Here is a 27,447-nt window from a genome sequence, read left to right on the forward strand (position 1 = left end):
TTCCACTACAGAAGACAGTTCAGTGTCAGGGCTCAGGACTTAGATAGTCTGCTAGGAAATGGTATGCACGCTCACTTCCTAGTAAGTCCAGGAGGTTAACTGAGTCCACCCAAAGAACATAGGCCTGGAAGTATCTGACAGCAAATAAGATGTCAGGTAAAACTCACCCAACTGGAGCTGTCCTTCTGTAAGCCATTGATGGCTAGAGTAATTACTTTCCCACAATGGTGTGTCTAAGTTTAAGAAAGGCGGGTTAAATGAATGAAAACCAACATCACATTATCTTAACCTCTCTTTAAAGTGGTTTATGAGTTGTAGAGAGGTGAGGTGGAAGGAGTAGGGATAGACAGGTGGTGAGAAATTGGAGTGGCAGAGTGGGGGAACATAGAGAAAGGAAGAGGCTCACAGTGGGGCAAAGAAGTGGGGTGTCAGTGGGACAGCAGAGCAGTGACAGAGAGAGAGCCTGGGCAAAGAGAGTCTGGGGAGAGAGGAGAAAGGGAAGCTTAGGGGGAGAGCAGAGAATGAAAAAGTAAGCGTGGGGAGATGGAGACGGACACTGAGACTGAGCTAAGAGGAGAGACAAAGAGGGAGCACATGGGACAGAGGGAGGGATGAGGGCATTAGCACTCCCTCTAGCAAGAGAGCGGGCAGCTTTGTCCAGTGGAAATTTCTGCAGCTGTGGAAGTGCTGTCCCCAATGGTAGCCACTAGCCACACGTGGCTGTTGAGCACTTGAAATGTATCCAGTCTGACTGGGGAACTTAATTTGTCATTTTTTAAAATTTTACTTGGAATATGGCTTGTGGTTACTGTTTGGGCTGTGCAGACCTAGAGAAAGAAAGAGACAGGAAGGAGAAGCACTCTGGCATCTCATGGTGGGGAGATGAGACCTAGCAACGCCGTGCAGTGAAATTATAGGGACCACTTATTTTATTTGCTACTAGAGGCCCGATGCATGAAATTGGTGCAAGGGGCTTGGCCCTTGTAGCTCCGGCTTTGTCCAGAAGGTCGTCCGGATGGTCGTTCAGCTGTTTAGCTGTTCGGTCGATTTGCATATTACGCTTTTATTATTATAGATGTTCTAGCGGCAATGTTAAAAAAGGGATGGAGGAAATTAATTTCAATAACATTTCATTTAACCCAGTCTATCTAAAACTCTATGATTCCAACATATAATCAATAGGAAAATCATTAATGAGATACTGTACATTTTGTTTTCACATACAAAGGTTCTGAGGTCTGGTGTGCCTTCATTGACAGCACGTCTCAGTCTGGACTAGCTGCATTTCCAATGTTCAATAGCCACACATGGCTAGTGGCTACCTTAGTGGACTGCACGGGTCTAATGAGCTTGATCTCCAGCCGAGCAGGCCCTGGAGAGCTGATCTGAAGTTAGAGGGAGCCCGAAAAAGACACTGATCTAGAGTTAGAAGCTCTATAGAGCTGTCTGATAGAACTTTCTGTGATAATGGAATCTTCCATATCTACCCTACCATCGGGTGGCAGCCACTAGCCACATGTGCCTGGTGAGCTTAAAATGTGTCTAGTGCTACTGAGGACCTGAATTCTCAACTAAAATTCATTGTAAGTGACTTAAATGCAAGTAGCCCCATATGGCCAGAGGCTGTCACATTGGACAGCAGGCCCAATAGAGACACAACTAGACTGAGTAAGAGAGCACAAAAGATACAGGTGGTTCATGTGGGAAACTGGACAAGAGTCTCATTTGGCCGAGAAAAGAGCAAGAGTGACAGGATTCAAGATGATAGTGAGATAAAGTGGGGGAGTGAGATATACAGGAAGCATGCAGGAAAGAGCAGACTCTTGTGGGAGTGAGAACAGGACAGCTTGAGACAAGAACATAACCAGCATTGCTCAGCCCGGAGCATGTGGGAAAAGACAGAGCGAGCGTGAGAATAGGAGAGGGGTAGGCATCAGAGGGACAGAGGGAGGAGGTGATGAGCTGAGGGGGGACCAGGGCCATGGAAAGAGAGCAGGCAGAACAAGTTAGAGGAGGGAGAGGGACGTGGTGGGAACACAACACAGTGAGGGGAGAGAAAAGAGGGACAGTTGTAGGAGACAAAGGAGGGAGGGGCGAGTGAGGAGGGTTGGACAGAGCATTAGATGCCTCCCTTTATATAGGTGTCTCCATGTCATTTAAAGAAAATGATCTTTTCTAAAGCCTCTCTACTTGGTGACGCCATCTTCACCAAAACATTTTATTTTTCTAAGGGAAAACAAAGAACCATACTGTCCAACTCCACAAGCAAATCTTTCTCCATGCCCACTAGCTATCGTCTTGGATTGTCTTGGATCTCTTTAGACCTGCAGTCCAGTTTGGTAGCTACTAGCCACATGTGGCTGTTGAACACTTAAAATGTGGCTAGTCCAAATTAAAACTAGTAATTACTGATTATAACCAGTAATTACTTACCTGATTGGAATAAGGTCCAGCCGCTGAGCTCCCATATCATAGTCTTAGTGGGGTAAGAGAAGAGGATGGTGCCCTCTGGCCTGCAGTGCATCCTCTCTGCCTGAATCAAGCCTATTCATGCTCCATCCCCTTCGAGAACACAAAGTCCTTGTGTGTGGGAGGAAAGCCCTCTTCCTTGCCCAGTGTACTTTCTTTTTCACCAGCATGGATGTGACTCTTCAGTAAAAGAAAATCAGTTCAGCCCCCTGCTCCCTGCCTGTGCTTTTTCCAGCATGTGATCCGAGGGAACCGCCCAATCAAAACTGAGATGGCCCATCAACTGTATGTCCTACAAGTCCTGACCTTTAACCTTCTGGAAGAAAGGATGATGACCAAGATGGACCCCAATGACCAGGTAGGCGCTAAGTGGGGCAGAGCTTCCCTGGCTTAAGCTGCGTGCTGTTTGATGTGCTGCACTCCACCCTCAGCCTGTGTGGAGTGCAGCACACAGCTAGATTTCTCAGAGCAGACCAAACCGTTTGAGCAGACACTGAGCACCTACTGTGTGCCAGCGACCTTGCTTAGATGTGTCTGCACAAACGGTTTGGTCTGCTCTGAGAAATCTAGCTGTGTGCCTCCCCATGTCCTCTTCCTGCTGGTGACCCTTTACGCCAAGCCCACCTCTGTCCTGCTAAGGAATAGGTGATGCCCCTTCAGAGATCCATCGGGGCCAGAGTTCTGCCCAAGCCCCACCACTCGATTTCTTTTCCTTGCTTCCCTTGGTTAGCTGATTCACCTGCTGGCTGTCTGTTTCACCTCAGGCTCAAAGAGACATTATATTCGAACTGAGGAGGATTGCATTTGATGCAGAGTCTGACCCAAGCAATGTCCCCGGGAGTGGGACTGAGAAACGCAAAGCCATGTATACCAAGGACTACAAAATGCTGGGATTTACTGTAAGTTTCCCAAAGCACAGACCTCAGTAGGCCTTCTGCTCTGACAGGAAGTCAGAGGGCCCCCCAAGTGAGTCCTGGGCACCCCTGCTTCGTAACGGTGGCCCTGGAATAGATGACACTGAGAAGCTGGAGGGCCTTGATGCTCAGTTTGCTTATGCAATGGCAGAGTCACAGTTTATGTGCAGCATTTGGCCTGTGAAACAAAGCCAGCTGTAGGCAGGGCCAGGCGGTCAGCCATATGGATGGAGCGGAGACCTCTCACCACAGCAGCAAGGTTCTTTGAAAAGCAGGCGTGGGTATTTTGTGATAGGATCAGCTTGAGGATGGAGTTAATTCATTTAAATATTTATTATGCACCTACTCAGTGCCCAGCAGTGTGCTATACACTGGGGTTACAAGGTGAGTCAGCCCAGTGGTCAAGGGCTCACAGTCTCATAGTAGCGACGGGCATGGAAAGAGCTACAATGGATGTAGGTCTGCAGTGCTGGCAGCATTCAGATGAGGGGCAAGGGCTTCCCTTCAGGTGATACCGCGCACAGAAAGACTGCCAAGTCTTAAATCGGGTTTCTTCTTCCTCCAGAACCATATCAACCCAGCAATGGACTTTACACAGACTCCTCCTGGAATGCTGGCCTTGGACAACATGCTATACTTGGCTAAAGTCCATCAGGACACCTACATCCGGGTAAAGGCTGGGGCCAGCTTTCTCACTCCTGGTACTACATCTCTGGCCTCCCTCCCCCACCTCCCTAGTCCTCTCCTCCCTCACCTCCTTTCCTCTCCTCCCCAGATCGTCCTGGAGAACAGCAGCCGCGAAGACAAACATGAATGCCCCTTTGGCCGCAGTGCAATTGAGCTTACCAAAATGCTCTGTGAAATCCTCCAGGTTGGGGAACTACGTAAGTCTGTACAGCAGCCCTGTAATCGGGGGCTGAGTGAGCTGTGATCGGCTTATCCTTGTTAATGGGAGACTTCGGTATTGCTTTGTTCAAGCTGGCAGTTTGAACATGTTCAAGAGCTATGCCACCATCCACTCCCAGGTGCAAGGACTGGCTGAGTCTGTCACAGGGCAGAGGCGGACCAAGAGCAAGTGCCCTGGAGAAGAAGGCTCAGGAATTGGGAAAGGCCCATCCTACACTCATCACTAGCCCTGGTCCTCATCTTGGTTTTGTTCTTCAGGACTTTGGTGCAGAGGAACCAAAGTTCCAGGACATGAGCACCCAGCTCATCCCTTTCCTGCCTCTTTTCTCCCATAGCAAACGAAGGGCGCAATGACTATCACCCGATGTTCTTTACCCACGACCGAGCCTTTGAGGAGCTCTTTGGAATCTGCATCCAGCTGCTGAACAAGACCTGGAAGGAGATGAGGGCAACAGCCGAGGACTTCAACAAGGTCAGTGTCGCAGAGCTCTGAGGTCCATGGGCTGAGACCATCACCTGACAGCCTGTCACAGCTGGCCAGAGCCGGGGAAATCCCTGCACTGGAAAACCAGCCTGGTCTGCAGCAACGCGTCACAAGACGGAGGCATTGTCCCCTCTGGTTGTGCTTCCTCTGTCACCTTGAGCAGATGTCTTCCCCTTGGTGCCCTGGCCCCTCATTTGCCCCTGGAGCAGTACTCACCCCTCCCGTGTTCCTTACGGGCCAGGAGGATAAGCACAATAATAGCGGTGGTTTGCTGAGCACTTACTATGTGCGGGCACTGTTGCTGTTTTGTGCACTGGAAGCGTCAGGGAGAGGTCCGAGTGGATTGGCATGATATGCAGGTCATGGATACCTACTCGGAAGTCACTCCTCCGTGCTTTCTGAGTACCCGTCTCGGTGGAGCACGCAGGGCCCTCAAAAGCTGCTACTCTAGACTTGAGTGTTTTGAAGCTGATCATCTCATTGTAAAAAGTTTGGGAAGTATAAAGAAGAAAGTGTTTGCTGTAATTTCACCACCCAGTGATGACCATTTTTTATGGGTTTCACTGTAGTCCTTTTTTCCTGTAGATTTTTCCTTCATTGATGGAGAGCTGACCGGATGTGCAGTGTGATATTCTGTTTTTCCTTTAACTGTTGTTTTAGGGGAAGTAACACCTTTTTTTGAACATACCACAGTGTGCCAGCACTGTGCCTCCATATAGCATCTCATAATCCTTCGGGCAGCACGTATCAGATGATGTGTCTTTCTCTGTCCCTTTAAAGTGTAGGGGGAGGGTGTTAAGTGACTTATTCAAGGAACAGATGAAGGGACAGAGTCAAGATCTGAATCCATTCTTCTCTGACTCCAAAAACCTATGCTCATTCCACACCATTGACTAATTGAAATGTATGAGAAACAAGGCATTTGTCACCATCAGTCATTTGTCCTAACTAACCATCCGAGGAGGTGTTCCTTAGCAAGTCGGTGCTCTGTTCCCCAGCACACATCTGTCGTCCTGCTATGCTCAAGGCCTGGGCACGGGCCAAGCCTTGGTGCCAGAGGCGGTCTGTCTGGGTGTCAGAGCAGGGGCAAGCTGGTGCCTTCTTCCTCCCCCTTAGGTTATGCAGGTCGTCCGAGAGCAGATCACTCGTGCTCTGCCCTCCAAACCCAACTCTTTGGATCAGTTCAAGAGCAAACTGCGCAGCCTGAGCTACTCTGAGATTCTGAGGCTGCGCCAATCCGAAAGGATGAGCCAGGATGACTTCCAGTCCCCGCCAATTGTGTAAGTACCATCCCGTAGGGGACCAGGTGGGAGAACCCAGCCCCACTCTGCCTTCCTTCCAAAGCTCGCTGTGACCTTCCCCTTCCCCGGTATGTGGCCACCACAGGGAGCTGAGGGAGAAGATCCAGCCCGAGATCCTTGAGCTGATCAAGCAGCAGCGTCTGAACCGGCTCTGTGAGGGCAGCAGCTTCCGGAAGATTGGGAATCGCCGAAGGCAAGGTGACGGGGGCCTGGGGCACTGCGCGGTCCTTACTGCCCAGAGCCACTGCCCGGGGAGGGAGCCTGCCTGGGCGGGCCCTGCAGGGAGCAGGCAGGGAACACAGCATCCTCTGCCTGTGTGTGCCCAGGCCTTTCCCAGAACTGTCCTTGCTCACCTGTTTGGCTTCCCTTGTGTTCCAGAACGTTTCTGGTACTGCCGCTTGGCTCTGAACCACAAGGTCCTGCACTATGGTGACTTGGACGACAACCCTCAAGGGGAGGTGACATTTGAGTCCCTGCAGGAGAAAAGTAGGTTCATTTCTCTATTGCTGTGACCTGGTAGCTGGACTCGATGTCAGGAGAGTTCTAATCCTGGCTGTTTCAAGCTGATTATCTGGTCTTGGGCCAGATGTCTCTCTGGACCTGTTTGCTCATCTGTTGGAGGTCATCTCTATCTGCCTCCCTCACAGGGCCGTTTGAATAATTCGGTGAGATCACAGAGGGCAATGGGCTTTGCAGATAGTAAAGGGTGATACAAAACAAAGTTGAAAGGTGGTGGTTAAGAGCAGACTACTTGGATTCAAATCCTGGCTTTGCCACTAATTCTAATTAATTCTGATTAATTCAAATCATTTTCGAGTTCATTCTCCTCTCTGCCTTTTTTCCTTCTGTCAGATTAATAGCCATATCTCCCTCATAAGAGGATGAAATGCCTAGTCTATGTAAAGCACTTAGAACCAGTAGCAGGTGCAACTGTTAGCTGCCGCCACTGCTGTTTGCTGTGGTGGCGTTGTCACCGTCATTACTGTGACATGAAAGTGAGGTGAGTGTCAGAGGCCCCATGCCTTGGGGAAACGATCCAAAAGCCCAGTCAGATTTGACACAGCCCTGCAGGCCATGGTTCATGGGCAGTGACCCCAGAGGGGGACAATACAAGGCCCCACACGCTGAGCTGATACAGCTCTCTGAGTCTGGGGGCTGAGGCTTCCCTTCGAGCACCGAAGCCAGGACCAGCTTGCACCAGGAAGCTCCCAGAAACTAATTCCCTTCATTGATCAGTTCCTGTTGCAGACATCAAGGCCATTGTCACTGGGAAAGATTGTCCCCACATGAAAGAGAAAAGCGCTCTGAAACAGAACAAGGTGAGTGGAGAGGCAGTCCCGAGGCGGCTGCTGTCACAGGGACGCCTGGTGCAGGCCGTGGTGGCGGTCTTTCAGGTGCATGCTCTCGCCCGCATTCTGTCTCTCTAACTCCTGAATGTTTTATGAAGAATAATTTTGAGCATACAGAAAAACAGATAGAACCCCCATATATGCATCACCCAGCCTCACAGCCATGGCAAAGTACTGTCTACCTTCCTCCCCTCTGTTACTTTGAAGAAAACCCCAAGTGTCACATCATTCCATCTGTCAGTATGTAGAATGTATCCCTAGATTATGAGGACTCCTTTAACATAATCCCAACAGCATTATCACATCTAAAAAGAAATAAAAATTGTTATTTAATGTCAACTATTCCATTGATGTTTGAACTTCCTCTAATTGTTTTATAAACATAATTTCTCTGTATAAATATGCAAATGCAATACATATAGACATACAAACATTCATCCTCGTTTTGTTTGTTAAGTGAGCATCCAAAGAGAGGCTACACTTCGTGATTAGTCTTTTAAGTTTTGTGGGTTTTTTTTAATGTGAAACGCTTCACAAATTTGCGTGTCATTCTTGCGCAGGGGCCATGCTAACCTGCCCTGTATCGTTCCAATTTCGGTATATGTGCTGCTGAAGCGAGCGCCTTTTACGTTTCTTAATTCATAAGTTCCCCCTCCATCTTTCCATCTGTATTTCTCTTTGCAGTTTATTAGTTGAAGGAACCAGGTTGCTTGTTTGGTAGTTTCCCAGAGTCTGAGATTTGCTGACTGTCTCCCCACGGTGCAGTTTAACTTGCTCCTCTGTCCCAGATCTGTACACGGAGGGGGAGATCTAGAGGCTTGATCCACTTCAGGTGTGACCTTTTTTTTTTAAATAAGACTACTTCCTAGAGGGTCTTATGTTCTATCAGAGACACATACCACGTGGCTGTCTCTCTTTTTGTGGTGTCAGTTCTCCGAATGCTCAATGCCTCGTCCCGCTAGTAAATAGGTTTGATAGCTAGTGATATTTGAATGCAACACGTCCTTTTCATTATTAGCTGAACTACTTCTCTAAAGAGACACTTGCTGTCACCTACTGTTGGTTTCCCAGTGGTACAGTTTATGTAAGAAAGGAGGATAAATGCTGAATTCTTTCCTATTGTGTACCTAGAGTTGGTTCCCTGATACTACCCAACAGTGACCAATTGTGTGTATGTGTCTTGTTTTATTTTCCAGTATTATGAACTCAGGGTTTAAGCAAATTCTTTTTCTTTCTTTTTAACCCATTACACTTATGTTGTTGATGCTCACATTTTCCCATCTTTGGCCACAATTTGTTTTCATTGTTGTGGTTTTAAACTGTTAACACCTTTCGGTTTAATTACCAAGATACATATTTAAGGTAATACACAGTCATGGGCTCTGACATTCTGAAGCTTCTGAGTATTAAGTAATAACTTTTCTCCAATCTTAAAAGTATCACCCCATTGTAGGCATGACTTGGGTGGGGAGGGGTGAGTTCAGGTTGGTCAGTCACCACTGGGCCCCATCTCCAGCCACTCGTGTGCTGGATGGCATCACATATGACTCAGCACATTTGGTGATGGTGCCAACTCACTAGGACTTTGGCCAAGATCTTGGTGTGCAGGGCCCAGGCCAGTCCATTGCTCCACTAACTGAAACCTTTCTCCTTCAGGAGGTGTTGGAGTTGGCTTTCTCCATCCTCTATGACCCCGATGAGACCTTAAACTTCATTGCGCCTAATAAGTATGAGGTGAGCGGCATGGTGCTGCCTTGCACATCCCGGCCCTCTCTGCGATTCTTTAGCCAGAGGGGAGAAGCGGGCACAACAGGAACGTCCTGTCCCCCCTAAAGCAGGAGGCTGGAGCCTGTCGTGAAGGCTGTTTGACACAGGTCTGCCACCCGGGTCCTTTTCCCCTGAGCCAGGCCCTCCAGGTCTCTCTTCAGCGGTAGCTGTAGGTTGTCATTAGCAAGACAGGGCCACCTAGGGCTAACTTATTTGCTGGGACTAGGAAAAGTTTCCTCTTTTCAGTTTCTGTGGCTGCCTCCCTAGGGAACCTAACGATGCCCCTCCTCAGGGCTCCTGGCCATGTGCAGTGGGTCTGGCTTGGGCTTTGAAGCCAGATGGCCCTGGTCCTGCTGACCCTGGCTTGCAGTCTCAGTTGCAGACCTGGAAGCTACTAGATGTTACCTGAGTCACTGCGGTTGAGACCACACGGTCTGGTGAGCTCTGAGCCGTCAGAGGAAGCTGGAGGCGGGGCTTCTGGAGGAGGAAACCGTTAGGAGGGACCTGAGCTGCCAGCAGAGCTTTAGTGGGAGGAAGTGAACTAGCAGGTGGGGAGGGAGACCCGGAGCAAAGGCATAGAGAAAGATGGGGCAGGAGGGCTGAGAACTCTGTCATTCCCTCGTTGTGAGACCCTCTGGTGCAGTTTCTCTAGTACTTAATTTCAACATTTATTGACAGGGGGGGGAGGGGGGGGTATTGTTTTTGTTTACTTTTTTAAAAACAAAAGTGAGTCCCACAGTGGTTTCTTTTGTGTCCTGTCCTTTTCACCTAATTTGTATTCTTCCCTCCCCATTACTAATTTCAGGGGCATTTCCAGGTACTTGCTGCCCCAGTTCTCAGGTCTGGTTTTGCTGTGTTCTCTAATTGTATTTTTTAAAATCATATTTTATATTATCTTAGGGAGTTTAAATGTCAATCTCTCATAAAACCCAAAAGGTCAGGCCTCCTGGTGCTTACCACAGGCTGTGTTCTTACACTGACTGTACAGAAATAGGAGGCAGAGTAAACCCACCCCATGTACACCTCAGCTCAGGCCCTTTGCCTGGTCTGTATTGTGAATGGGGAGACATTGAAAAACAAACCAAAATAAAAGTCTTTTGAGAAAGTGAGCAGCTCCCAATTTACCTTTGCTATTATGCCAAGTCCGTTTTGCCTACGCTGACTAGTTCCAAAGAGACCAGAGTGAGTCCTAGGAAAAGGACCGTGGCAGGACTCCTGCTGTCCAGGGGCACCTTCTGATGTTCTGCGACTTGCTCCCCCAGTACTGCATCTGGATTGACGGCCTCAGTGCCCTCCTGGGGAAGGACATGTCCAGCGAGCTGACCAAGAGCGACCTGGACACCCTGCTGAGCATGGAGATGAAGCTGCGGCTCCTGGACCTGGAGAACGTCCAGATCCCGGAAGCGCCCCCACCGGTGCCCAAGGAGCCCAGCAGCTACGACTTTGTGTATCACTACGGCTGAGCCTGAGCCTGAGCCTGAGCCAGAGGCGACGGCACCCGGGAAGGCATCGGGGACCCAGGAGGAACACTCACAGTCTGGTGCCTTGTCTTTTGCTTGTACAGAATCCGTAGGGACCGTGGTGGCCAGTAAATGCCAACCATTCCTCCAGCCCACTTCTGACCACCCAGAGCTTCCTCTTGGTCCCCATCCACTCTGAGTCATGAAGGCAGGTGCTCTGCCCTCCCATCACTGTGGAGCCTGGCTTTGGGCCATGAGGAATGAACAGCAAATGCCCTTGCCCTTCAGGCCAAGAAACTGCTTTTTGAGCTGGATAACAGCAGCCACTCACCTTTTCTTCCCGAGCCTACTCCCGTGGTCAGCTGGCTCCCATGTGGGCAAGAGCTGGCCCAGGAAAGGCGGCTGCAGAGGACAGTGCTGGGCATGTTCAGAGCCCTGCAGAGACTGCCTTTGGGTGACCCGTGACTGTCTCAGATCTAAGTAGAGGCCTTGCCCATGCTTTTGTCGTCTTTGTGAGGGCTCACTCCAGCCTCAGACAGGGCCAACATGCGGCTGCTGCTGAGGCTCGACACTAACATCTCCTCTCGGGATCCACCAGGTCTCTCTTGCCCACGCAGTTGTCTGGGCAGATGCAAATGTCTCCCTACCAGCTCACAATCTCCCATCCTGGCAAGTCAGAGACATCAAGGCTGAGTCCCACCCTCTTAGTCTCCAGGAACTCTGCAGGGAGAGCCCAGGTGAGCCTGGGCCTAGCCTGTGGTGAGGTCACTAGAGTCCACTCCCCGCCCCACACTTACATCTTTCCCTTCCTCCGGGGAGACCTCCCACCTAACCCGGAGTGCAGCCTTCCAGGTGGCTTTCCTTCGGCCTTCCAGACCTCGGCAAGTTGGGCTTCCCTCCTGCCCATCCCAGTGCTGTGGTTCCCGCCATTGGCCATGACTTCAGGGAGCTAGCTGGAAGCCACAGCTGTGCCCGTGGCTTTCCCTGGTGCTGCCGCACTTGTAGACCACACACAGCCTCTCTCCTTGGACGTACGTGAACACAGTGGCATTCAGTTTTGGTAGCCTGGCACGGTAGGTACTACCCAATGAAGAGTGTACTATATATTTTCTTTACTATAGGCCATACTTATACAGACGTGTATATATATTTATATAAGATCTACCTATCCTAGGATGGAATGTTTGAGGGATTATAAAATTGGAAGGAAAAAAAAAAAAAGTAACACTTCCAGTTGTGAGCCAAGATTGTAACCTGAGAGCAGCCAGGAGCTTCCTGTCAGTAACATGTTTTCAATAAATACTCTTTCATGTACAAACTGTGGTTCCTACTTCCTACTAACAGCTCTGTCTGTTACTGGCGTCCTGCCCAAGGGCACTTTCACCTGACAAGCCTTCACTTCATTGTGTCTGGGAGACGAGAGAGCGCCAGCCGGAGTCCCCAGCCACCTTCCAAGGGCCCCTTTCCCTTCAGCCACCCTGCCTCCACCCCGCACACAGGTACCTGCTGGGTAAAGATGCTCACAGATTGTCACATCAGGACCAAGTGTTTTCTGCTCGGGCCTGCTGAGTACATCAGGGAAAGACACTGCACACCCCCATGAACACATCCTCCCTCCTCTTCCTGCCGGGGACACAGCCAGGGAACAGTGGGAGTACTTGTACCTTACAAAGAAAACACGTTCTTCACCCCGTGTGTCGCCACGCTTCGTGCCCAGCCTTCCAGGTGACGTTTCGGGCTGTTGCTCCAAACCTCAGCCTTGGTAGTAGGGAGGCTGGAAGGAGGGCCGTGATGAATACAGATACTTTTCTCTTGCCTCAGAGAGAAGGGGGCAAGGACAAGCTCTTCCAAACTGCACAGAAAGTGCACACCGTACAGGCCTTGAGGACTGAATAAAGCCAAGACCTTGGGCAGCGATGGGTGCCATTGTAAGTGATTAAGCGCAGAATGAACTAAAGCCTGTGAAATGCCAGCTGCTGGTGGTGAGGGCAGCAGAGGTTTGCCTAATAAACTGCTTACACTCTGGCCTTGAACCTTCTGTTCAGAGGAGCCAGGGAACCCAGCTGAGTCACTTGCAAGGATGCATGTTTGCAGCCAGTCTTAGAGCCAGAGCCCAGGAGGGGATTGGCGTCAGAGGGGGACAAAAAGCCCCAAAGTGGGCCTCAGTCTTCAACCCTACCCTGCTCTGTCCTAATGGATCTCTGTCTGCTCTGCTGGCTCTGCCCCTTTTAATCCATCCTGCGAGATGAAGATCTAAACTCTGCCGCTGGCGTTTTGGGGACCACTGCATCCCGTGCCTTGGCTTCTTTCCCCACCAGTTTGTCCTTATCTTTCTCTTCTCCTTGCTTCCTCTGTCTCCCCTTACTCAGCCTATTGAGATGGAGGTCATTCTTATAAAGCTTCGGGCACATAGAAAATGGTTCACAAACGTTTATTGTTTACTACCTTCCCTGGACCTTCTAAATCCTAAAGTGTAGTGCCCTGACATAGCACTCCCCAGCTGGCTTGTGCAACCAGAAGAAAAAGCCCGTGAGAGTTATCTCTGCAGTTCCTCCCACGATTGCCCAGCACTGGTTTGGAATAAGGTAAACAATTGGCTCAATAGAAGTAAATAGGTGACAGTTTTCTGGGTGCCCCGGCTCTGCAGCAGGCACGGAGGCTCCAGAGCGAGGCCCCGAGGATCACAGTACGAGCGGGTGCCGGGCGCTGGGCTGCGGACGGGGTGGCGGGGATGCTCCCCGGGGAGGGCACGCGACGCGGGGTGTTGGCGGACCGGGGAGAGAGAACCCAGCTCCCAGGCCCGCCCCGCCCCGCCCCGCCCCCGCGGCAGACGCCCCGCCCCCCAGTGGCTTGGGGCGGAAATGTTCCTCCGACCACGCATCGCCGGCCTCGCACTTCCGGCAGGAGGATCGCGGCCGGGAGCGCCCGGGCCGAGGTGAGTGGGCGCGCCGCCGGCCTCCGCGCGCTCCCGGGGGCGGGAGGGGGAGCGGGTCCGGCCGGGCTCTGCGGGGCGCGCCTGGGAGCCTGCCCCGCGCGGAGGGGCCTGGGCCTCGCGCGCCCTCGCGGGCCGCCCTTTGCGCGCGCTGCACCGGGCATTTCCTGGGCCCCGCGAAGCTGGCCTGGAGCCCACGGGAATCCCGCCCGTGCGGCTCTGCCCGCGAAGAGGCTGCAGCCCGCTGGGTGGGAGTGAGGGCCCGCAGAAAACTCGTGGGCAAACCAGGAATCGCCAGGTGGTGGGAGGTGCTGTGAGGATGAGGAGGGGCCCCGGGGAGAGTTCAGCGCGCAGAGCTGTGGGGAACAGTGTTGCCGGCAGAGGGAACAGCTGGCGCAAAGGACGCAGGCTGACGTGTGTGACACTCCGCCAGGGCCGGCGTGCTGGGCGCCGAGGTGGCGGTGGGAGAGGGAGGTTGCAGCCCTCTTCGGAGGCCAGATGGTGGGAGGCATTTCTGGGGGCCTTCTGAGGAGTTGGGGTTCGCCCGAGGGCTGCTGGGCTGCTTTCTGTGCCTAAGCCCTCTCTCCAGGCTGCGGGAAGGGGGGTGGGGGGGGGGGTAGGAGGAGGAGAAGGTGCGGGTATGGAAACGGTAGCAGTCAGTAGTGAAAGGTAATTGTGGCTTAGGCTGCGATGGTGGAGTAGAGAGAAGGGCGCAGACGGGTGGAGACAGGACAGGATTGGAGAAGAAGGAAAGAGTGGTTAAGGATAGCTCCTGCCATTGATTTGGGGGTTTCGGCCTAAGTAATCAGATGTGATGCTGGCCTTTACTAAGGATGTCGGGGGGCATGAATCAAGCACTCGACTGGGGGCACTGTGAGGTTCAGGTGTCCTGAGTGGAGCCCAAGTTAGATGTGCTAGCCTGGAGCTCGTAGGAAAGGTTGGGGCTGATGTAAGGAATTTAGAACTTGTTGGCATGTCGATCACTGGGATGAGATGACGCAAGATGAGAATTAAGGTAGAAAACAGAAGCCAGGTTCCAACGGCAGGCACCCGGTTTTTAAAGGTTGGGTTGACCAAGAAGGAGGCCAGAAAAGCAGAAGAAGCTCTGCAGGGTGTGGTGTGATATCCAAGCGGCTTTCCCAGGAGGAGGAAGTGGTCAGTTGTGTAAGATGATGATGAGACTAGAGACTTGGCCCTTGAAGGGGCAAGTGACTCGCTGGGGCCGTGGGGACAGGCTGGGGACGTTTCACGGGACCAGGACGGGGGTGGGCCCCTACCGTGAGCCAGCACCACGCGCTGTGCCTGATGCCACTGACTCCCCTCCCAGGAGGCTCATGACTTTATCCTCCTTTGCAGTTGGGGAAACTGAGGTCCAGAAGTCAGGTAACTGGGGTCATGAAATAGGAAGGAGAGGAGCCAGGATTGGATCCCAGGTCTTTCTCACTCCGGGCCCACACTTCTGACCCTGAGCTGCACCGCCCACGTTCTAGTTGGGAAGGTTCGGGGCAGCCGGGTGCTGTGGTGATACACCAACTGCTGTGGCTACTGCTCCAAGCGACGCTGCCCCAAGGAAAGAAAGGCAGAATATGCAATGCCTTTCCTGGGCAGGCGAGATTTGAAAAAGAGTATTTGCTCCTTTAAGCCTGGTTTCCCTTATCACAGAATAAGGGTGGGGACCTTATCAGTCACAGATTTCTTGGTTTACAGGAGTGCTCAATAAATGCACACTGAGTAAGTGGCTAGATGATTTCCAAGAGCCCTGCTAGCTGAGGTCTGTTGTGTTTGGGGTTAGGTGACCTCTGAAAAGTAGTAAGAGGAGTGTTGTTAACTCGGACAGGGCTGCCTGTGAGCTGGTTAGTCCCGGGGACTTCCTAGTGGTGGGGGACCTCACCTTTCTTTGAAGGAAGGAGGGAGGGTGGAGGGTATTACACTGTTGGAGCAGGAACTGCAGCAAAGGCAGGAGGTAGAAGTTGATTCACAGAAGGGTACAGACTGCCCTGTCTTGGAAGCCGTGGGTAGGACCACGGGGAGGGAGGGCTAGAAGAAAGACCTCTCAGTGCCAGCGTGCCCTGTGGTCCCCCGTGTGGTGTAAGCAGTGCTTCTCAACCCAGGAGACGTTCAGCAATGTCTGGAGACATTCTTGTTTGTCATTAACTTGGGATGAGGGGCAGGGATGCTACGGGCATCTCGTGGTTAGGGACCAAATGCTGCTAAAAGTCCTACAGTGCACAGGACAGGCCTTCTCCGAATGTCCATAATGCCACGTGGAGAAACCCTGGTCTAGAGGAAGGAGTGTGAGCCTTGAGACCTGTTGGGCCCCACTGCCTCGCTGTGCTAGCAGGATTCTGACTGTGGGCGGTGCAGGGAGAAGAGAGAGAATTGTATAGGAGACTAATGCATCGGGTGGGGGGAAGGGAATGGTGGCTGGATGGTAGTGGTGGAGGTCAGGAAATGTGACCGTATTTGGGATATTTTTAAGATGGATCTGACAGTACTTGTTGATTGAATGTGGGCTGAGGGAAAAAGAGGAATCGAGGATGAGAACAAGGTTTCCGGCCTGAGCAACTAGCAACTAGCAACTGGTGGTGCCACTGGCTGAGGTGGGAAGAGGAGCAGGTCTCGACGGGGGGTGGAGGACTCCTGGAGAACAGGGTCCATTCTGGACAGGCTGGGTGTGAGGCACCTGATGGTAGGCATCCAAGCCCAGAGGACAAGGAGGCAGTGGGATGTCCTGCGTTTGCCGGGGAGGTCGGAGGGGGCGGTGCGCCTTGGGCCTTGTCGGCTTACAGAGACCTTTCAAGGAATGCGCCCACTTTAGGCAAAATAGCCCAGTGGCTCTCAGCCTCCTGGATGCTACGCCCTCTTTTTAATGACACATATTTTGGTGATAACTTCCCCCACCCTTTATTATCTTAAAATGAAACTTATGGTTCAAAAAACTGCCAACACATACGTTTTTTAAATTGGCAATGCCCTGCCCATAATGTAAAATAAATAAAAGGAAAGTAGTTGGTAATAATGTTTTAATATGTGAGCTCCTGGGCACAGGCTACTAGAAGCGACAATGCAGCAGCCCCTGCCTTCACTCCGGTGGCACCTGCAGGCGGTGACGGCCACAGTGCAGCCTGCCGCAGCCCGTGGCAGCTCCAGCCCCGTGCCGCCGCGGCCGCGGTTGGTTTTTCCAGACTGGGGGCTCGCGGTACCCTTTCATCACAAACAGTTCAGTCTCCCCTCGGTGTACATAGTAAATGTATTCTTGGACATGTTCGTGCCTAAAACTTAGGAGAACCATGGAAAAACTGCTCTGTTACCCGTAAAACAGAGTTGGGTTCTTTCTAAGCAGCTCTTGAACCTACAGGAATCTCCAAGTCATGAGGCTGCAGACCAGTTCTCAGTGGTGTGCGCTGCCCGCCTCAGAGTCCCCACTCCCTAAAAGTCAGGAGTGTCCCTGCAGAACACCACCAGGGTTCCCCCAGATCCCCTGACGAGAACCAGAGCCCTAGGGAGTCCTTTGGGACAGGAGCCTGTGCCAGCTCCCAGTTTGCCTTGGGGAAGGGGAGATGATACAGAGTTCAGAAACAAGGCTAATGCTCCCTGCAGAAAGGACTGGGAGGGGAAGTTGGGGTGCCTCTGATCAGATGGTTGTAGGAAGGCTTTAAGGCAGTGGCGTTTCTTTAGGGTGGGAACGTATCAAAGGAGAAGACAGGGAGGGACACAGATGAAGCAGCAGGTGGGATAAGCTGGACGGGGACGGGGACGGGGGGGGGGGTGGTCTGGTATGCTCGGCACTCACTGGGGTTGACCGGATGGTTTAGTTTGGTAAGACCCTGTGGCAGACTCCATGTCTGTGACACTGGTTGTTAGAGTCTACGGCAAGGTCGGTGTTGGTTTCCTGGTCCATTTTACTGATTATTATTATTATTATTATTATTATTATTAGAGAGAGAGAGAGCAAGGGAGAGGGAGAAACATCAGTGAGAGAGAACATCGATTGGCTGCCTCTTCCATGTGCCTCACCAGAGATCAGGCCTGTAACCCAGGCCTGTGCCCTGACCGGTGACACATGGGCACATGGGTCGATGCTCGACTACTGAGCCACACCGACTGGGCTCCTGGTCCATTTAAACACCTTAATGACCAGGTTGGTCCCCTGAAAACCACTGGCCCACTCTCTTGCAATGAGTCGTCGCCGAATGGAGAACTTACAACGTGCCAGGTGGGGCTGTAAGGCCAGCGTGGGCGTGGCGGGCCCTTCTTCGTGGAGCTCACCGCCTCCCAGGGGACACAGGTCCGATGGAGAATCATGGGGGACCTATGAGAGCAGCCTGTGTGTCCGGGGCACCCCTCACACTGGGGGCGGGGGGGGGTTCCTGAGGAAGCAGCATTTGAGCTGAAGATGAGTAGGTCAGCTGAGAAAGTATGGAGGGAGGCCGAGCGCCGGCTCCTCCAGGCGCAGGGTGGAGCCCGGTTGCTCGGGGAGCTGAAAGGCGGCTGGCCAGTGGGACGAGGGCCCGAGGGCCGCAGCTAAGCTGAGGCCTGCGGGGGCCCGATCGGGCCCTTTTAGCCTAAAGAAGGGTTTTGATCTTTATCTTAAGAGCACTGGACGCCGCAGAAGGGCTTTAAGCGGTGGTCTGACACGATCAGATTTATGTTTTAAAAAGGTCACTTTGGTAGCAATTCATGGAGAGCAGCTTGAGGCGACAAGAGAGCGGATGTGACCGGGAGCTCAGCTGGGAGCGCCCGTCCTCGGGGTGGGCTCCTTCCTGCTCCCGTCGGCTCCCGGCTCCCCGCGGGACAGGCCTGGGTGGGTGGCGTCAGATGGCCCCCACTCTGCCCAGGTCACCAGCGCTGCCTTTGTGTCCTTCTAGCCTCAGACCTGGGACCTGGGAGCCCTGCGCCCGGTGACCATGGAGAGGACTGGCTCGGTCACCAGCCCCTGAGGTGAGGACTCCGCCTGGGCTCGGCCGCCACCCTGATCATGGAGTGAAGAGAACGCCTCTCACCGGGCGACGCCCTTGTTGCGAGTTCTGGTTGGAAGCCGTGGCGCAGGCCCGGCGGCTCTTCCCGCGGCCCATCTTCAGGAGAGGAGCCTGCCCCCGCCGCCCCCAGCTGGCGAGCAGCTGCTTCCACAGATGGGGAGGTGGGCCCTCGACGTGGCCTTCGTGTGGAGGGCAGTGTTGACCCTGGGGCTGGTCCTTCTCTACTACTGCTTCTCCATCGGCATCACCTTCTACAACAAATGGCTGACCAAGGTGACTGGGAGGCCTGCACCGCGGGGCCGGGAGGGAGGTGGCGGGGCTGCCGTGCCCCTGGTACTGAGCAACAGGAAGGCAGGGGCCTCAGCCAGTCCCATTAGTGATGGGACAGACCCCTACAGCCAGCGCTGCCATGCCAGGGATTCTCCCGAAATGTTTGCATCGGGGGGAAATTAGGGGGCCACAGGGATGAGCTGGGGAGACTTGGGGAGCTTACGCAGCAGCTGTTGACCAACAGGTAGCGAAGTGGTTCAATACTCTCATGGCTGGCACAGCCATCCTGGCCCAGGCTGCTGTTTCCTGGGTGTGGGCCCTGGGGAGGGGCTGGAGCAGAGAGCTGACAGGCTGGCGAAGGTGGAGGCAGCACTGAGCTACAGCGGAGCCCCATTCGTCCACCTGCTGTCTGTGTGACCTCCACACTGGGACTAAGTCTCTGATGCCAAGTGATTGTAACGTGGGTGAAAGCCCCTGCAGAGCCCTCAGCAAGCGCCGAACCAGGGCCACTGCCACCAGGCGGGGGCGGGGAGCCAGGTGAGGGCTGGCTGCTAACCTGCGCCGGGCCGGCTGTGCTTTGGGCCCCGTGCAGAGCTTCCACTTCCCCCTCTTCATGACGATGCTGCACCTGGCCGTGATCTTCCTGTTCTCCGCCCTGTCCAGGGCGCTGGTCCAGTGCTCCAGCCACAGGGCCCGCGTGGTGCTGAGCTGGACCGACTACCTCAGAAGAGTAGCTCCGACAGGTGTGTTCCTGTGGGGAGGGCCCGGCAGGAGGGCGGTTGCTTGGGAAGCCATAGGCCAAGAACAAAAGGAAGCCTTGCTCTCCTAAAGCGTAGGCCCCTCTTTCCCTGCCCCACCCATGTTTCCTCACTCCTCTCTGCCTGCCCTCCCTGCCCCCACGTCTGCCTCATACGTACTCTCCATCTTCCCACTTCCCCCATGCACACCACACAAAAGCCCCAGTGCAGCGGTAGCCGTGTAGTTGCCTTGACCTTGAACATGCACGCTGAGCCGTGATTCCAGGCCTGGAGGTGGTGGTGAGCAGAGCGTGCAGTCCCTGCTCTCGGTGCTAGGCGGGGAGGGTTCCCCAGAGCAAGGGCTGAGTGGGCTGAGGCCTGGAGGGCGAGTGGGACCGGGCGGTCCGGGGAGGGGAGGAGTTGAGTGCATGTGGGAGTCTGCAAGGGAACTGAAAGTGTCTTGGGGCGCCGAGAACTCAACATTGGCGAGAGGAAGGGAGAGGGTGGACGGGGTCAGATCCTGGAGGGCCAGGTCCTCCTCCGTGACCACTCCGAAGAGCTAGCAGGATCGGGTTAATATCTGTCAGCAGGGGGGTATGCAAAGAATTAAGCAAGTGGGAAGGACACAGGCCCCAGCCAGTCAGAACACACCTCAACCTGAATGCTGGAGTGGACCCCCTTCCTCCCCCCGTTTTTTTTTTTTTTATATATTTTATTGATTTTTTACAGAGAGGAAGAGAGAGGAATAGAGAGTTAGAAACATCGATGAGAGAGAAACATTGATCAGCTGCCTCCTGCATGCCCCCTACTGGGGATGTGCCTGCAACCAAGGTACATGCCCTTGACCGGAATCAAACCTGGGACCCGTCAGTCTGCAGGCCGACGCTCTATCCACTGAGCCAAACCAGTTAGGGCTCCCCCCATTTTTTGAGTTAACCTTTTAGTTGCTTGGTAGAAAGGAAGGCCTAAAGCCCCAGAGGAAGTGAGGGGACTCTTGGAAGTGACCTCATGGAAGTGTTCTAATCACTGGTGCCCCCATACCACCTGCCCTTTCTCCCCGGCATGTCCGCGGGCGCCCTGTGTCTCCACAGCACTGGCGACGGCACTTGACGTGGGCCTATCCAACTGGAGCTTCCTCTATATCACCGTCTCACTGTGAGTACCGCCACCCCTCAGGCGCACGTGCTCCCTGTCCGTCCAGCTGGCTGTCTGCACCCCTGACCGACAAGCCCGCACTGCACCACCCTCTGGGACCAGCCGTCCTCTCTGAGCTCCTCCCTGACACCCAGCAGCTTTCCAGAAACTCTTCCTTACGCTGGGCACAGGCGATGCTGGGCCCGCTGCCGGGCGGCCTGGGGAAGCCAGGGGCTCAACCAGAACCGATGGTCGTGGCCCACGGGAAGGCATGTCGGCGTGCGGTGCACGCAGCTGCACAGAGAGGGGGCCCGCAGTGACTTCTTCTCTCCGATTTTGTGCCTCGGAGAGCACAGTCCCTGCCTTCCCGTACTCTCCTCTCATTCTTTCTTCCTCGTCCTGGTCGCCGCTGAGGGCGGGTGAGAGCAGGCCTCGGTGAGCTCAGTGTCAGACCTGCAGCTTTCCTCCCTGCTGATAACGAGAGGCCTCTCGGAGTTTCCTTCGATTAAAGGTCACGTGTCGGCCCAGATGACTCGGGCCACTTTCCTTTGGTCTTTTGTACCCAGGTTGTCCTGCTGCCCTGAGCAGAGCCCGTGGCCCTCAGGGAAGTCAGGAAGCTCCCCCCTTTCCGGCCCGCTGACGTTACTGTGGGGTCCGTTCTGGATGGCGGGTCTGAGCCCCGGGTTCCAGCTGTGCACTGGGGTCACTTTCGCTTCCAGGTACACAATGACCAAATCCTCAGCCGTCCTCTTCATCTTGATCTTCTCTCTGATCTTCAAGCTGGAGGAGCTGGTGAGGCCCCAGCATCCCCTTAGTCCCTCCTACCCCCTCAGGTGGTAAGCATGAGAAGGGGGGCTGAGCAGGGCTCCTCACTGTGACAGAAGAGACAAGCCCAGCCCAGGGGCAGAAGCTCCCGACGCTGAGGAAGGACCTAGCACGGGGCGCCACCGAGCAGTTCAGAAAGCGGTGTGGCAGGCGGGGGTAGAGGCCAAGGGAGGGAGGCTTCCAGGAAGAGGGGCCGGAGGCGCACCTGGGCTTCACAGTGGGGGGGTGGCCGGGGACAGCAGAGGGAAGCACTGCAGTGGGGAGGGCAGGTAGGGGTGTTGGGGACGAGCCAGCTGGATGCAGCCCTGCACCCCTCCATGGGAAGAAGCTGGCCAGGGCCTTCCAGGGTGGTGGGTGGGGAGGGAAGGGCCAGCCAAGGTGGCTGCCGACCCCCAAACTCCAGGTGGGGTGACCTGGAGACTCCCCAGTGAGCTGCCGCCTGCTCCCCTCCTCCTAGCGGGCGGCGCTGGTCCTGGTGGTCCTCCTCATCGCCGGGGGCCTCTTCATGTTCACCTACAAGTCCACGCAGTTCAACATGGAGGGCTTTGCCTTGGTGCTGGGGGCCTCGTTCATCGGCGGCATTCGCTGGACCCTCACGCAGATTCTCCTGCAGAAGGCGGATCTTGGTGAGAGCGGGGCCCGGCACCGGCGGGTGGAGGCAGGTGGCCAGGCCTGGCGGCTCACCGTGTCCCCATTCTGTAGGGCTCCAGAACCCCATCGACACCATGTTCCACCTGCAGCCACTCATGTTTCTCGGGCTCTTCCCTCTCTTTGCCATATTTGAAGGTAGGTTGGGCCGTCCACCCCGGGGCACGTCAGTACAGCAGGCCCCGGCCCCCTCTCTGAGCCCAGCACTGTGGTAGCTGTACAGGACACAGATCTAGTCGGCCTCTCCTGGCAGTGCCCGGTTTGTGTGTCTGAACAGACACTTAAACCAAATGGCTAGAATCCAGCATGATAAACGTTACATGGAAAATGTATGAAACATAGTAGACGATGATGACAGTGAACGTGTCCAGCCCCAGAGGTAGGCCAGGGCTGTTCTAATCGTTGTACATATATCACCTCTTTTAATACTCCCCGAAACCCCATGGGCCAGTACTATTAGTATCCTCATCTTGCAGGTGAAAGAAACTGAGGCAGAGAGAAGTAGAGATAACCTTGCTTCGGGTCTCATGCCTCATAAACGAGCCTGAACTTGGATCCAGGAGCTGGCTCCAGAGTCCCTCCTCTTAACCATTCCCTGTGCTCCGCCTCTTAGGAGGAGAGGTCACGCATTGTCTCAGGGTGGGAGGGTGGAAAGGCCTCCCAGACAGTGTATCTGCGAGGATGAATGGGACTTGGACAGGCTGACGGGGGATCGGGGGGAGCATCCCAGGAAGTAGAAACAGTAGGTTCCGAGGAATGGAATATGTGCTGGATTGCAGGAGTGTGTATTGGGGGGGCGGGGGGTACAGAGAGTCTGGGCAGGTGAGCAATTCCCCTCCACTGTCCTCTCCCAGAGAGGAGGAGAGCAGGGAGAATCATCTAGGCTGGGAGGTGCACAGCATCCTCCTTCCTCTTGATGTTTTGGGATTAGGCTTTGTCCCCTGTCTGTTTATCCTTCCTCCCAGAGTCCCTTCTGTCCTCAGGGCCATTACAGAAAATTCTGACCCGCATCCATTTAAGTTGCAAGCAGTGAAGCGTCTCGGACCTCTGAGAAAATTATGTGTGGCCCCGTTGTCCAGGAAACTTCTGTTCTGCAGCCTCATTTTTTCTCTCTCTTTAAAATCTCTCCCCATTCTTCCATTGTGTCCCCAGTCAAAACGCCACACTCTCCCTCCGCCCTGGGTGTTTACACCGCTCCCCATCTCTGCCAGCCCTCCCCCGAAAGCCCCCAAAAGCCCCTGGTCGTCACTTAGCAAAGCTGCATGGATTTAGCTCCTTTAATCTTTTCTGGTAAATTAATCCCCCAAGCGCCTTCATTACTTATGTTGCTTTCCCCGAGTCCCTTCCATTTGCCATGCCTTTGCAGTACTGCTGAGCCCAGCACCAGGCAAGATGTCCTACATCGGAGGCTGTTTGCCCCCCAGGGAAGTGGGGGGCCGTCACTCTGTTTCTATGGTACTTCCCTCCAAAAGTCTCAGAGTCCTCAGCCAGCCTCCTGCCCCCGCAGGTGTGTCCTTTGTGCCTGGTCTGGGCTCACCCCGCATCCTGTTAATACTCGCAGGGGCCTTTCCTGAAGGGCGGGGCCCTCTCAGAGGGACAGTGCTGGAGGGTCAGGAACCCTCTGAGAGTCTAAGCACATTCGCTGCCTGGATGCCTGTGTGGGTGTCTCTGGAGCAGGGGGCCGTGGCTTTTGTCGAGTATTTATATGCAGTGTGTGTTTTTTTGAGAACTGTTCATCAGATTATACCATCTGTTTGAGAAACATGGGTCTAGTCCCAACCGGTTCATTTTATTAGTGGGGAAACGGCTCCCAAAAGGGGGCGTGTCTCGGCCAATTCCCACAGCTGTGTTATAGGCCTGGATTAAGACGAGTTTTGCCCCTGTCTATAGGTGGCCCACCTGGAATGGAGAACAGAGGCCTCCCCCGCAGCCGCCCCCACCCGTTGCCCAGGGGTGGAAAGTCCTCACTTGGTGCCTGCCCCACCTCTCTGGGGCCCATTGGTTCTCACAGCTGCCAAGGCCGCAGATGGGAGGGAAGGCCACGTGGAAGAGCAGGGTGCCCTGTGGGTTGTCTCTGTGGTGCCACCCCCTGTACTTAGCGCAGGGGCTCCGAAGCCCTCCTGCCACTCCCTGGGCTCTCGGGCAGCCATCCTTGCTTCCTGGTTCCCCCACGGCTCGGGCCATCTGCATGAGCTCCTCCCATCCTTGTCCTCGGGGCCGGGGACAGTCAGCAGATGCTTGGGAAGTATGCCCTGCCACAGGGGCAGTTCTCACCCTGCTGCGGCTGCGGGAGGGGGAGGCCGCCTGGCAGGCACACCCAGGACATGGCCCCCCTGTCTCCCCCATTGCTTTCAGGTCTCCATTTGTCCACATCTGAGAAAATCTTCCGTTTCCAGGACACAGGGCTGCTCCTGCGGGTACTCGGGAGCCTCTTCCTTGGCGGGATTCTTGCCTTTGGTTTGGGTTTCTCCGAGTTCCTCCTGGTTTCCAGAACCTCCAGCCTTACTCTCTCCATTGCCGGCATTTTTAAGGTACAGACTCAGAGGTGACCCCCGTCCTGTCTCAGAGAGGAGCCCCTGAGGGTGTTTCTCACCAGCAGCTCCTGCACCCCAGGGCCTATAGAGAAGACAGCGAAGTGCCTCATTAGGGTGCTAAGTGCCCTGCTCTCGTCTGTACCGCCCACCCTCACTGCAGCCCTGTGAGGTGGGGAGGGTCATGAGACATGAGCTGCTCCTACCCCAGAAAACACAGCTAGTGGCCGAGCTGGGGTGCAGAGCCAGGTCCCACTCCACTAGGCTTGGGACGCATTTACCTTTTACTAGGAATGCCTACTCTGGTCCTTTGGCAGCGGCAGGGAGCCATGGATTGCGAAGCCCCCACTGACTCATCAGTAACAAGTTCTGTGATTGATTGGTGATGTCTGCCATGGGCACAGCCAGGGATGGTTAAGTCAGTGCCCTGTGCTTGCCTAGCCTGCCTTTACCTCTCCCTGGCAGCGCTCTTGCCTCTCCTCTCGTCACTTCCCTCTTCCCTCCACCCCAGGTCTCACTCCTTCCTTGGAGCCGTGAGGGAGTTTGCTCTTTGATCCTCAAGCAGTGCTGCCTAAAAGCAGAAACGGAGGGCTCCCCCGGGGTCTTCTGGTTGCCAACCAAATGATGAGGCCTGAGCCATGGTTCTCAGAATGAGTCATTGCACAGTGCCATTGGCAGCCATTGTGTACGAAGAACCCCTAACCAGTGCATGTCCCACAAAGCCCTGTATGACGCCGCATTCTCCCCCGGCAGCGGAGGGCTCCCCACCTCTACCTTCCGGAGGGCTCTCCTTTATTCCTGTGGGCACAGCTGCGTTTGGTTTGCCTCCTTTTATGCTGACGATTCTGTGAAGGCATCTCCTTTGTGTCCTCAGTAACACAAAGGAGGACAGCATTACAGCAGCCCCTGGAAGCTTCCTCTCTGCCCTGCAGGCCGGCCGCCCTGGCCCGGGAGTTTGGGCGCGTCCGGCTCTCTCCTGCGGTTGTGCTTAGTGCCTGGCCCTCTTTGCAAAGGGGCCCACTCACCCCGCCCATCACTGCCCCTTCCTGCTTCTCTGCCCGCAGGAAGTCTGCACTTTGCTGTTGGCAGGCCATCTGCTGGGCGATCAGATCAGCCTCCTGAACTGGCTGGGCTTCGCCCTCTGCCTCTCGGGAATATCCCTGCACGTCGCCCTCAAAGCCCTGCACTCCAGAGGTAACCTGAGCCCCTCTCCTACGCCCCGCATTCATGACTTTCTCCCCATGACTTCAGCCCGTCTGATTTCCTTCCGGGAAGAGGCAAGGGGCCCTCGGCTTCCCCAAGTAGTTCCAATCTGCACCATTCAGCCGCCTCTGCGGTGGCTGCTGCTCTGCTCAGCATGCTGGTGGCTGTGCCACTGCCACTCCCAAGAAGACACAGGAGTCATCTCTAAGGAGCTGGGGAGGGGGCCCGGGTGACTGAGCACACACTCACGTCGGGCACAAGAAGCTGATTGGGGCTGTAACTGGTCTCTCTTCATCCCCAGGTGATGGCGACCCTAAACCCTCGAAGGGGCTGGGCTCCAACCCCGACCTGGAGCTGCTGCTCCGGAGCAGCCAGCCAGAGGAAGGGGATAATGAGGCGGCGGAGGAGGAGGACTTGGTGGCCCAGGGATAGCAGCGACCAGCCAGGGGAGCAGCTTGGAAGCAGGCCGCTCCCAGTCTTCATACTGAGGGCCGCTCAGGGACCAGGTGGCTTCTCACAGCAGCTGGGAGCAGTGGGCCCGCAGTGTCCGCGCTGGGCCTCGGGGAGCACGGGACCCATGGAGAGCTGGTCAAACGGGGAGCACCAGGCAGAACAGGCCCCACGCTGTGCTGGAGTCACAGCAGAGGAACGGAGGGCTGTTCTCAGCTGCTTGCCAGGCTCTGGCTGCCAAGATCATGATTTCAGAGGCATCACAGGTGTCTAAGGGGCCTGGGCCTGGACTGCAGAGCAGTTGCGGGGAGATGGAGAGCTGGGGGCTTATCACCCGGACAGCTCTCAGCTCAGAGAGCAGGTCTATTTATAGTTTGGAAATAAAGGGTTTACAGTCCACTAGTCACTTCATGTTGCCTGGACGCATGGGGGCAGGGAGGGGCAGTCGGCCTGGCTTCTGCTTTCTCGGCCTGGGTCCTCGCAGGTGACTGGCCAGAATCCAGGCCTTGCCATCACGTGTCCTCCTGCTTGAGCCCAGGACCCTCTCGGGGGCCCAAGCACACCTGCAGGCAGGAAAGGGAATATGCGCTGAGCACCATGTTCTGGGGACCTTAAAGCTTCCACAGCCTGGATCTGAATCCTGACTGTCCCTTATCACCCGTTACTTATTAACCAAATGACTTAACCTCTCTGAAATGGGGGTAATAAGCGTCTGAGTTGTTCTGAAGGTTGGAAACAGTTTAAATATTATATTAGGGTTTATTTTGAGAATCCTGTCAACAATCATGGATCCAACACCCTAAATGAGTGGCCAACCTACGGTTCTCAGCATCCGGTGTGTGAGCCCAGAGTTTGCCCCTGAGTCACATGTGGATGGGGTGATGGGCCTCTGGGCCTTCCCATCGCCTACCCTGGACGAGTCGCTGTCTATCAAGTGGAGCGGGAGGAGACAAGCCCCCAGCTCCGATGTGCTCTGGGTCTGAGGCCCGGCCTGCTCCTGGGAGCCGGTTCCCCTGGACTGGGCGGGACTGCTGGCCACGGGGTCACCCTCCCAAGCACAAGTGCTTATAGGCATTCACAGCAGGTGG

General features: G+C 54.6%; 2 protein-coding genes and 2 non-coding genes across 5 annotated transcripts in view; 3 read left to right on the top strand and 1 right to left on the bottom strand.

Annotated features, from left to right (window-relative positions):
* ELMO2 (engulfment and cell motility 2) overlaps nt 1-11,958 on the top strand; it is a 43,308-nt gene extending 31,350 nt beyond the window's left edge. Inside the window, exons 11-21 of the mRNA XM_054724115.1 lie at nt 2,705-2,827; nt 3,234-3,368; nt 3,949-4,053; nt 4,159-4,267; nt 4,625-4,761; nt 5,890-6,053; nt 6,160-6,272; nt 6,453-6,560; nt 7,311-7,393; nt 9,080-9,157; nt 10,453-11,958. Of these exons, the coding sequence (XP_054580090.1) occupies nt 2,705-2,827; nt 3,234-3,368; nt 3,949-4,053; nt 4,159-4,267; nt 4,625-4,761; nt 5,890-6,053; nt 6,160-6,272; nt 6,453-6,560; nt 7,311-7,393; nt 9,080-9,157; nt 10,453-10,653 (1,356 nt within the window). The 3' untranslated portion in view covers nt 10,654-11,958. The remainder of the gene's footprint in view (nt 1-2,704; nt 2,828-3,233; nt 3,369-3,948; nt 4,054-4,158; nt 4,268-4,624; nt 4,762-5,889; nt 6,054-6,159; nt 6,273-6,452; nt 6,561-7,310; nt 7,394-9,079; nt 9,158-10,452) is intronic.
* Nucleotides 7,939-8,045, bottom strand: LOC114230055 (U6 spliceosomal RNA). The gene has a single exon (XR_003615912.2). It is a non-coding gene; the product is annotated as a U6 spliceosomal RNA (small nuclear RNA).
* LOC114230075 (small nucleolar RNA SNORA51) lies at nt 10,131-10,262 on the top strand. Its single transcript, XR_003615924.2, has one exon. It is a non-coding gene; the product is annotated as a small nucleolar RNA SNORA51 (small nucleolar RNA).
* Nucleotides 11,959-18,575: 6,617 nt separating the features above from the next.
* SLC35C2 (solute carrier family 35 member C2) lies at nt 18,576-26,761 on the top strand. 2 transcript variants are annotated; one of them, XM_008158999.3, is made up of 9 exons: nt 18,576-18,834; nt 19,424-19,574; nt 20,660-20,723; nt 21,422-21,494; nt 21,985-22,153; nt 22,230-22,313; nt 24,531-24,706; nt 25,771-25,900; nt 26,211-26,761. In XM_008158999.3, the coding sequence occupies exons 1-9, from the start codon at nt 18,715-18,717 to the stop codon at nt 26,339-26,341; spliced, it is 1,098 nt and encodes a 365-aa protein (XP_008157221.1). In that variant the 5' UTR covers nt 18,576-18,714; the 3' UTR covers nt 26,342-26,761. The 2 variants fall into 2 exon arrangements, with proteins under 2 accessions (XP_008157221.1, XP_027993834.1); XM_028138033.2 differs by lacking the exon at nt 22,230-22,313 and having other exon boundaries at nt 18,657-18,834.
* Nucleotides 26,762-27,447: the final 686 nt, after the last annotated feature.

Source organism: Eptesicus fuscus, chromosome 12 (assembly GCF_027574615.1).
Source record: "Eptesicus fuscus isolate TK198812 chromosome 12, DD_ASM_mEF_20220401, whole genome shotgun sequence".
Taxonomy (NCBI): Eukaryota; Metazoa; Chordata; class Mammalia; order Chiroptera; family Vespertilionidae; genus Eptesicus; species Eptesicus fuscus.

Bases quoted from the DNA above. Each gene is read 5' to 3' on its own strand.
- SLC35C2 (XM_008158999.3), top strand. From the start codon at position 18,715: ATGGGGAGGTGGGCCCTCGACGTGGCCTTCGTGTGGAGGGCAGTGTTG. The intron at 18,835-19,423 runs GTGACTGGGAGG...GGCCCCGTGCAG, and splicing joins ACAACAAATGGCTGACCAAG to AGCTTCCACTTCCCCCTCTT. The intron at 24,707-25,770 runs GTACAGACTCAG...CTCTGCCCGCAG, and splicing joins CCATTGCCGGCATTTTTAAG to GAAGTCTGCACTTTGCTGTT.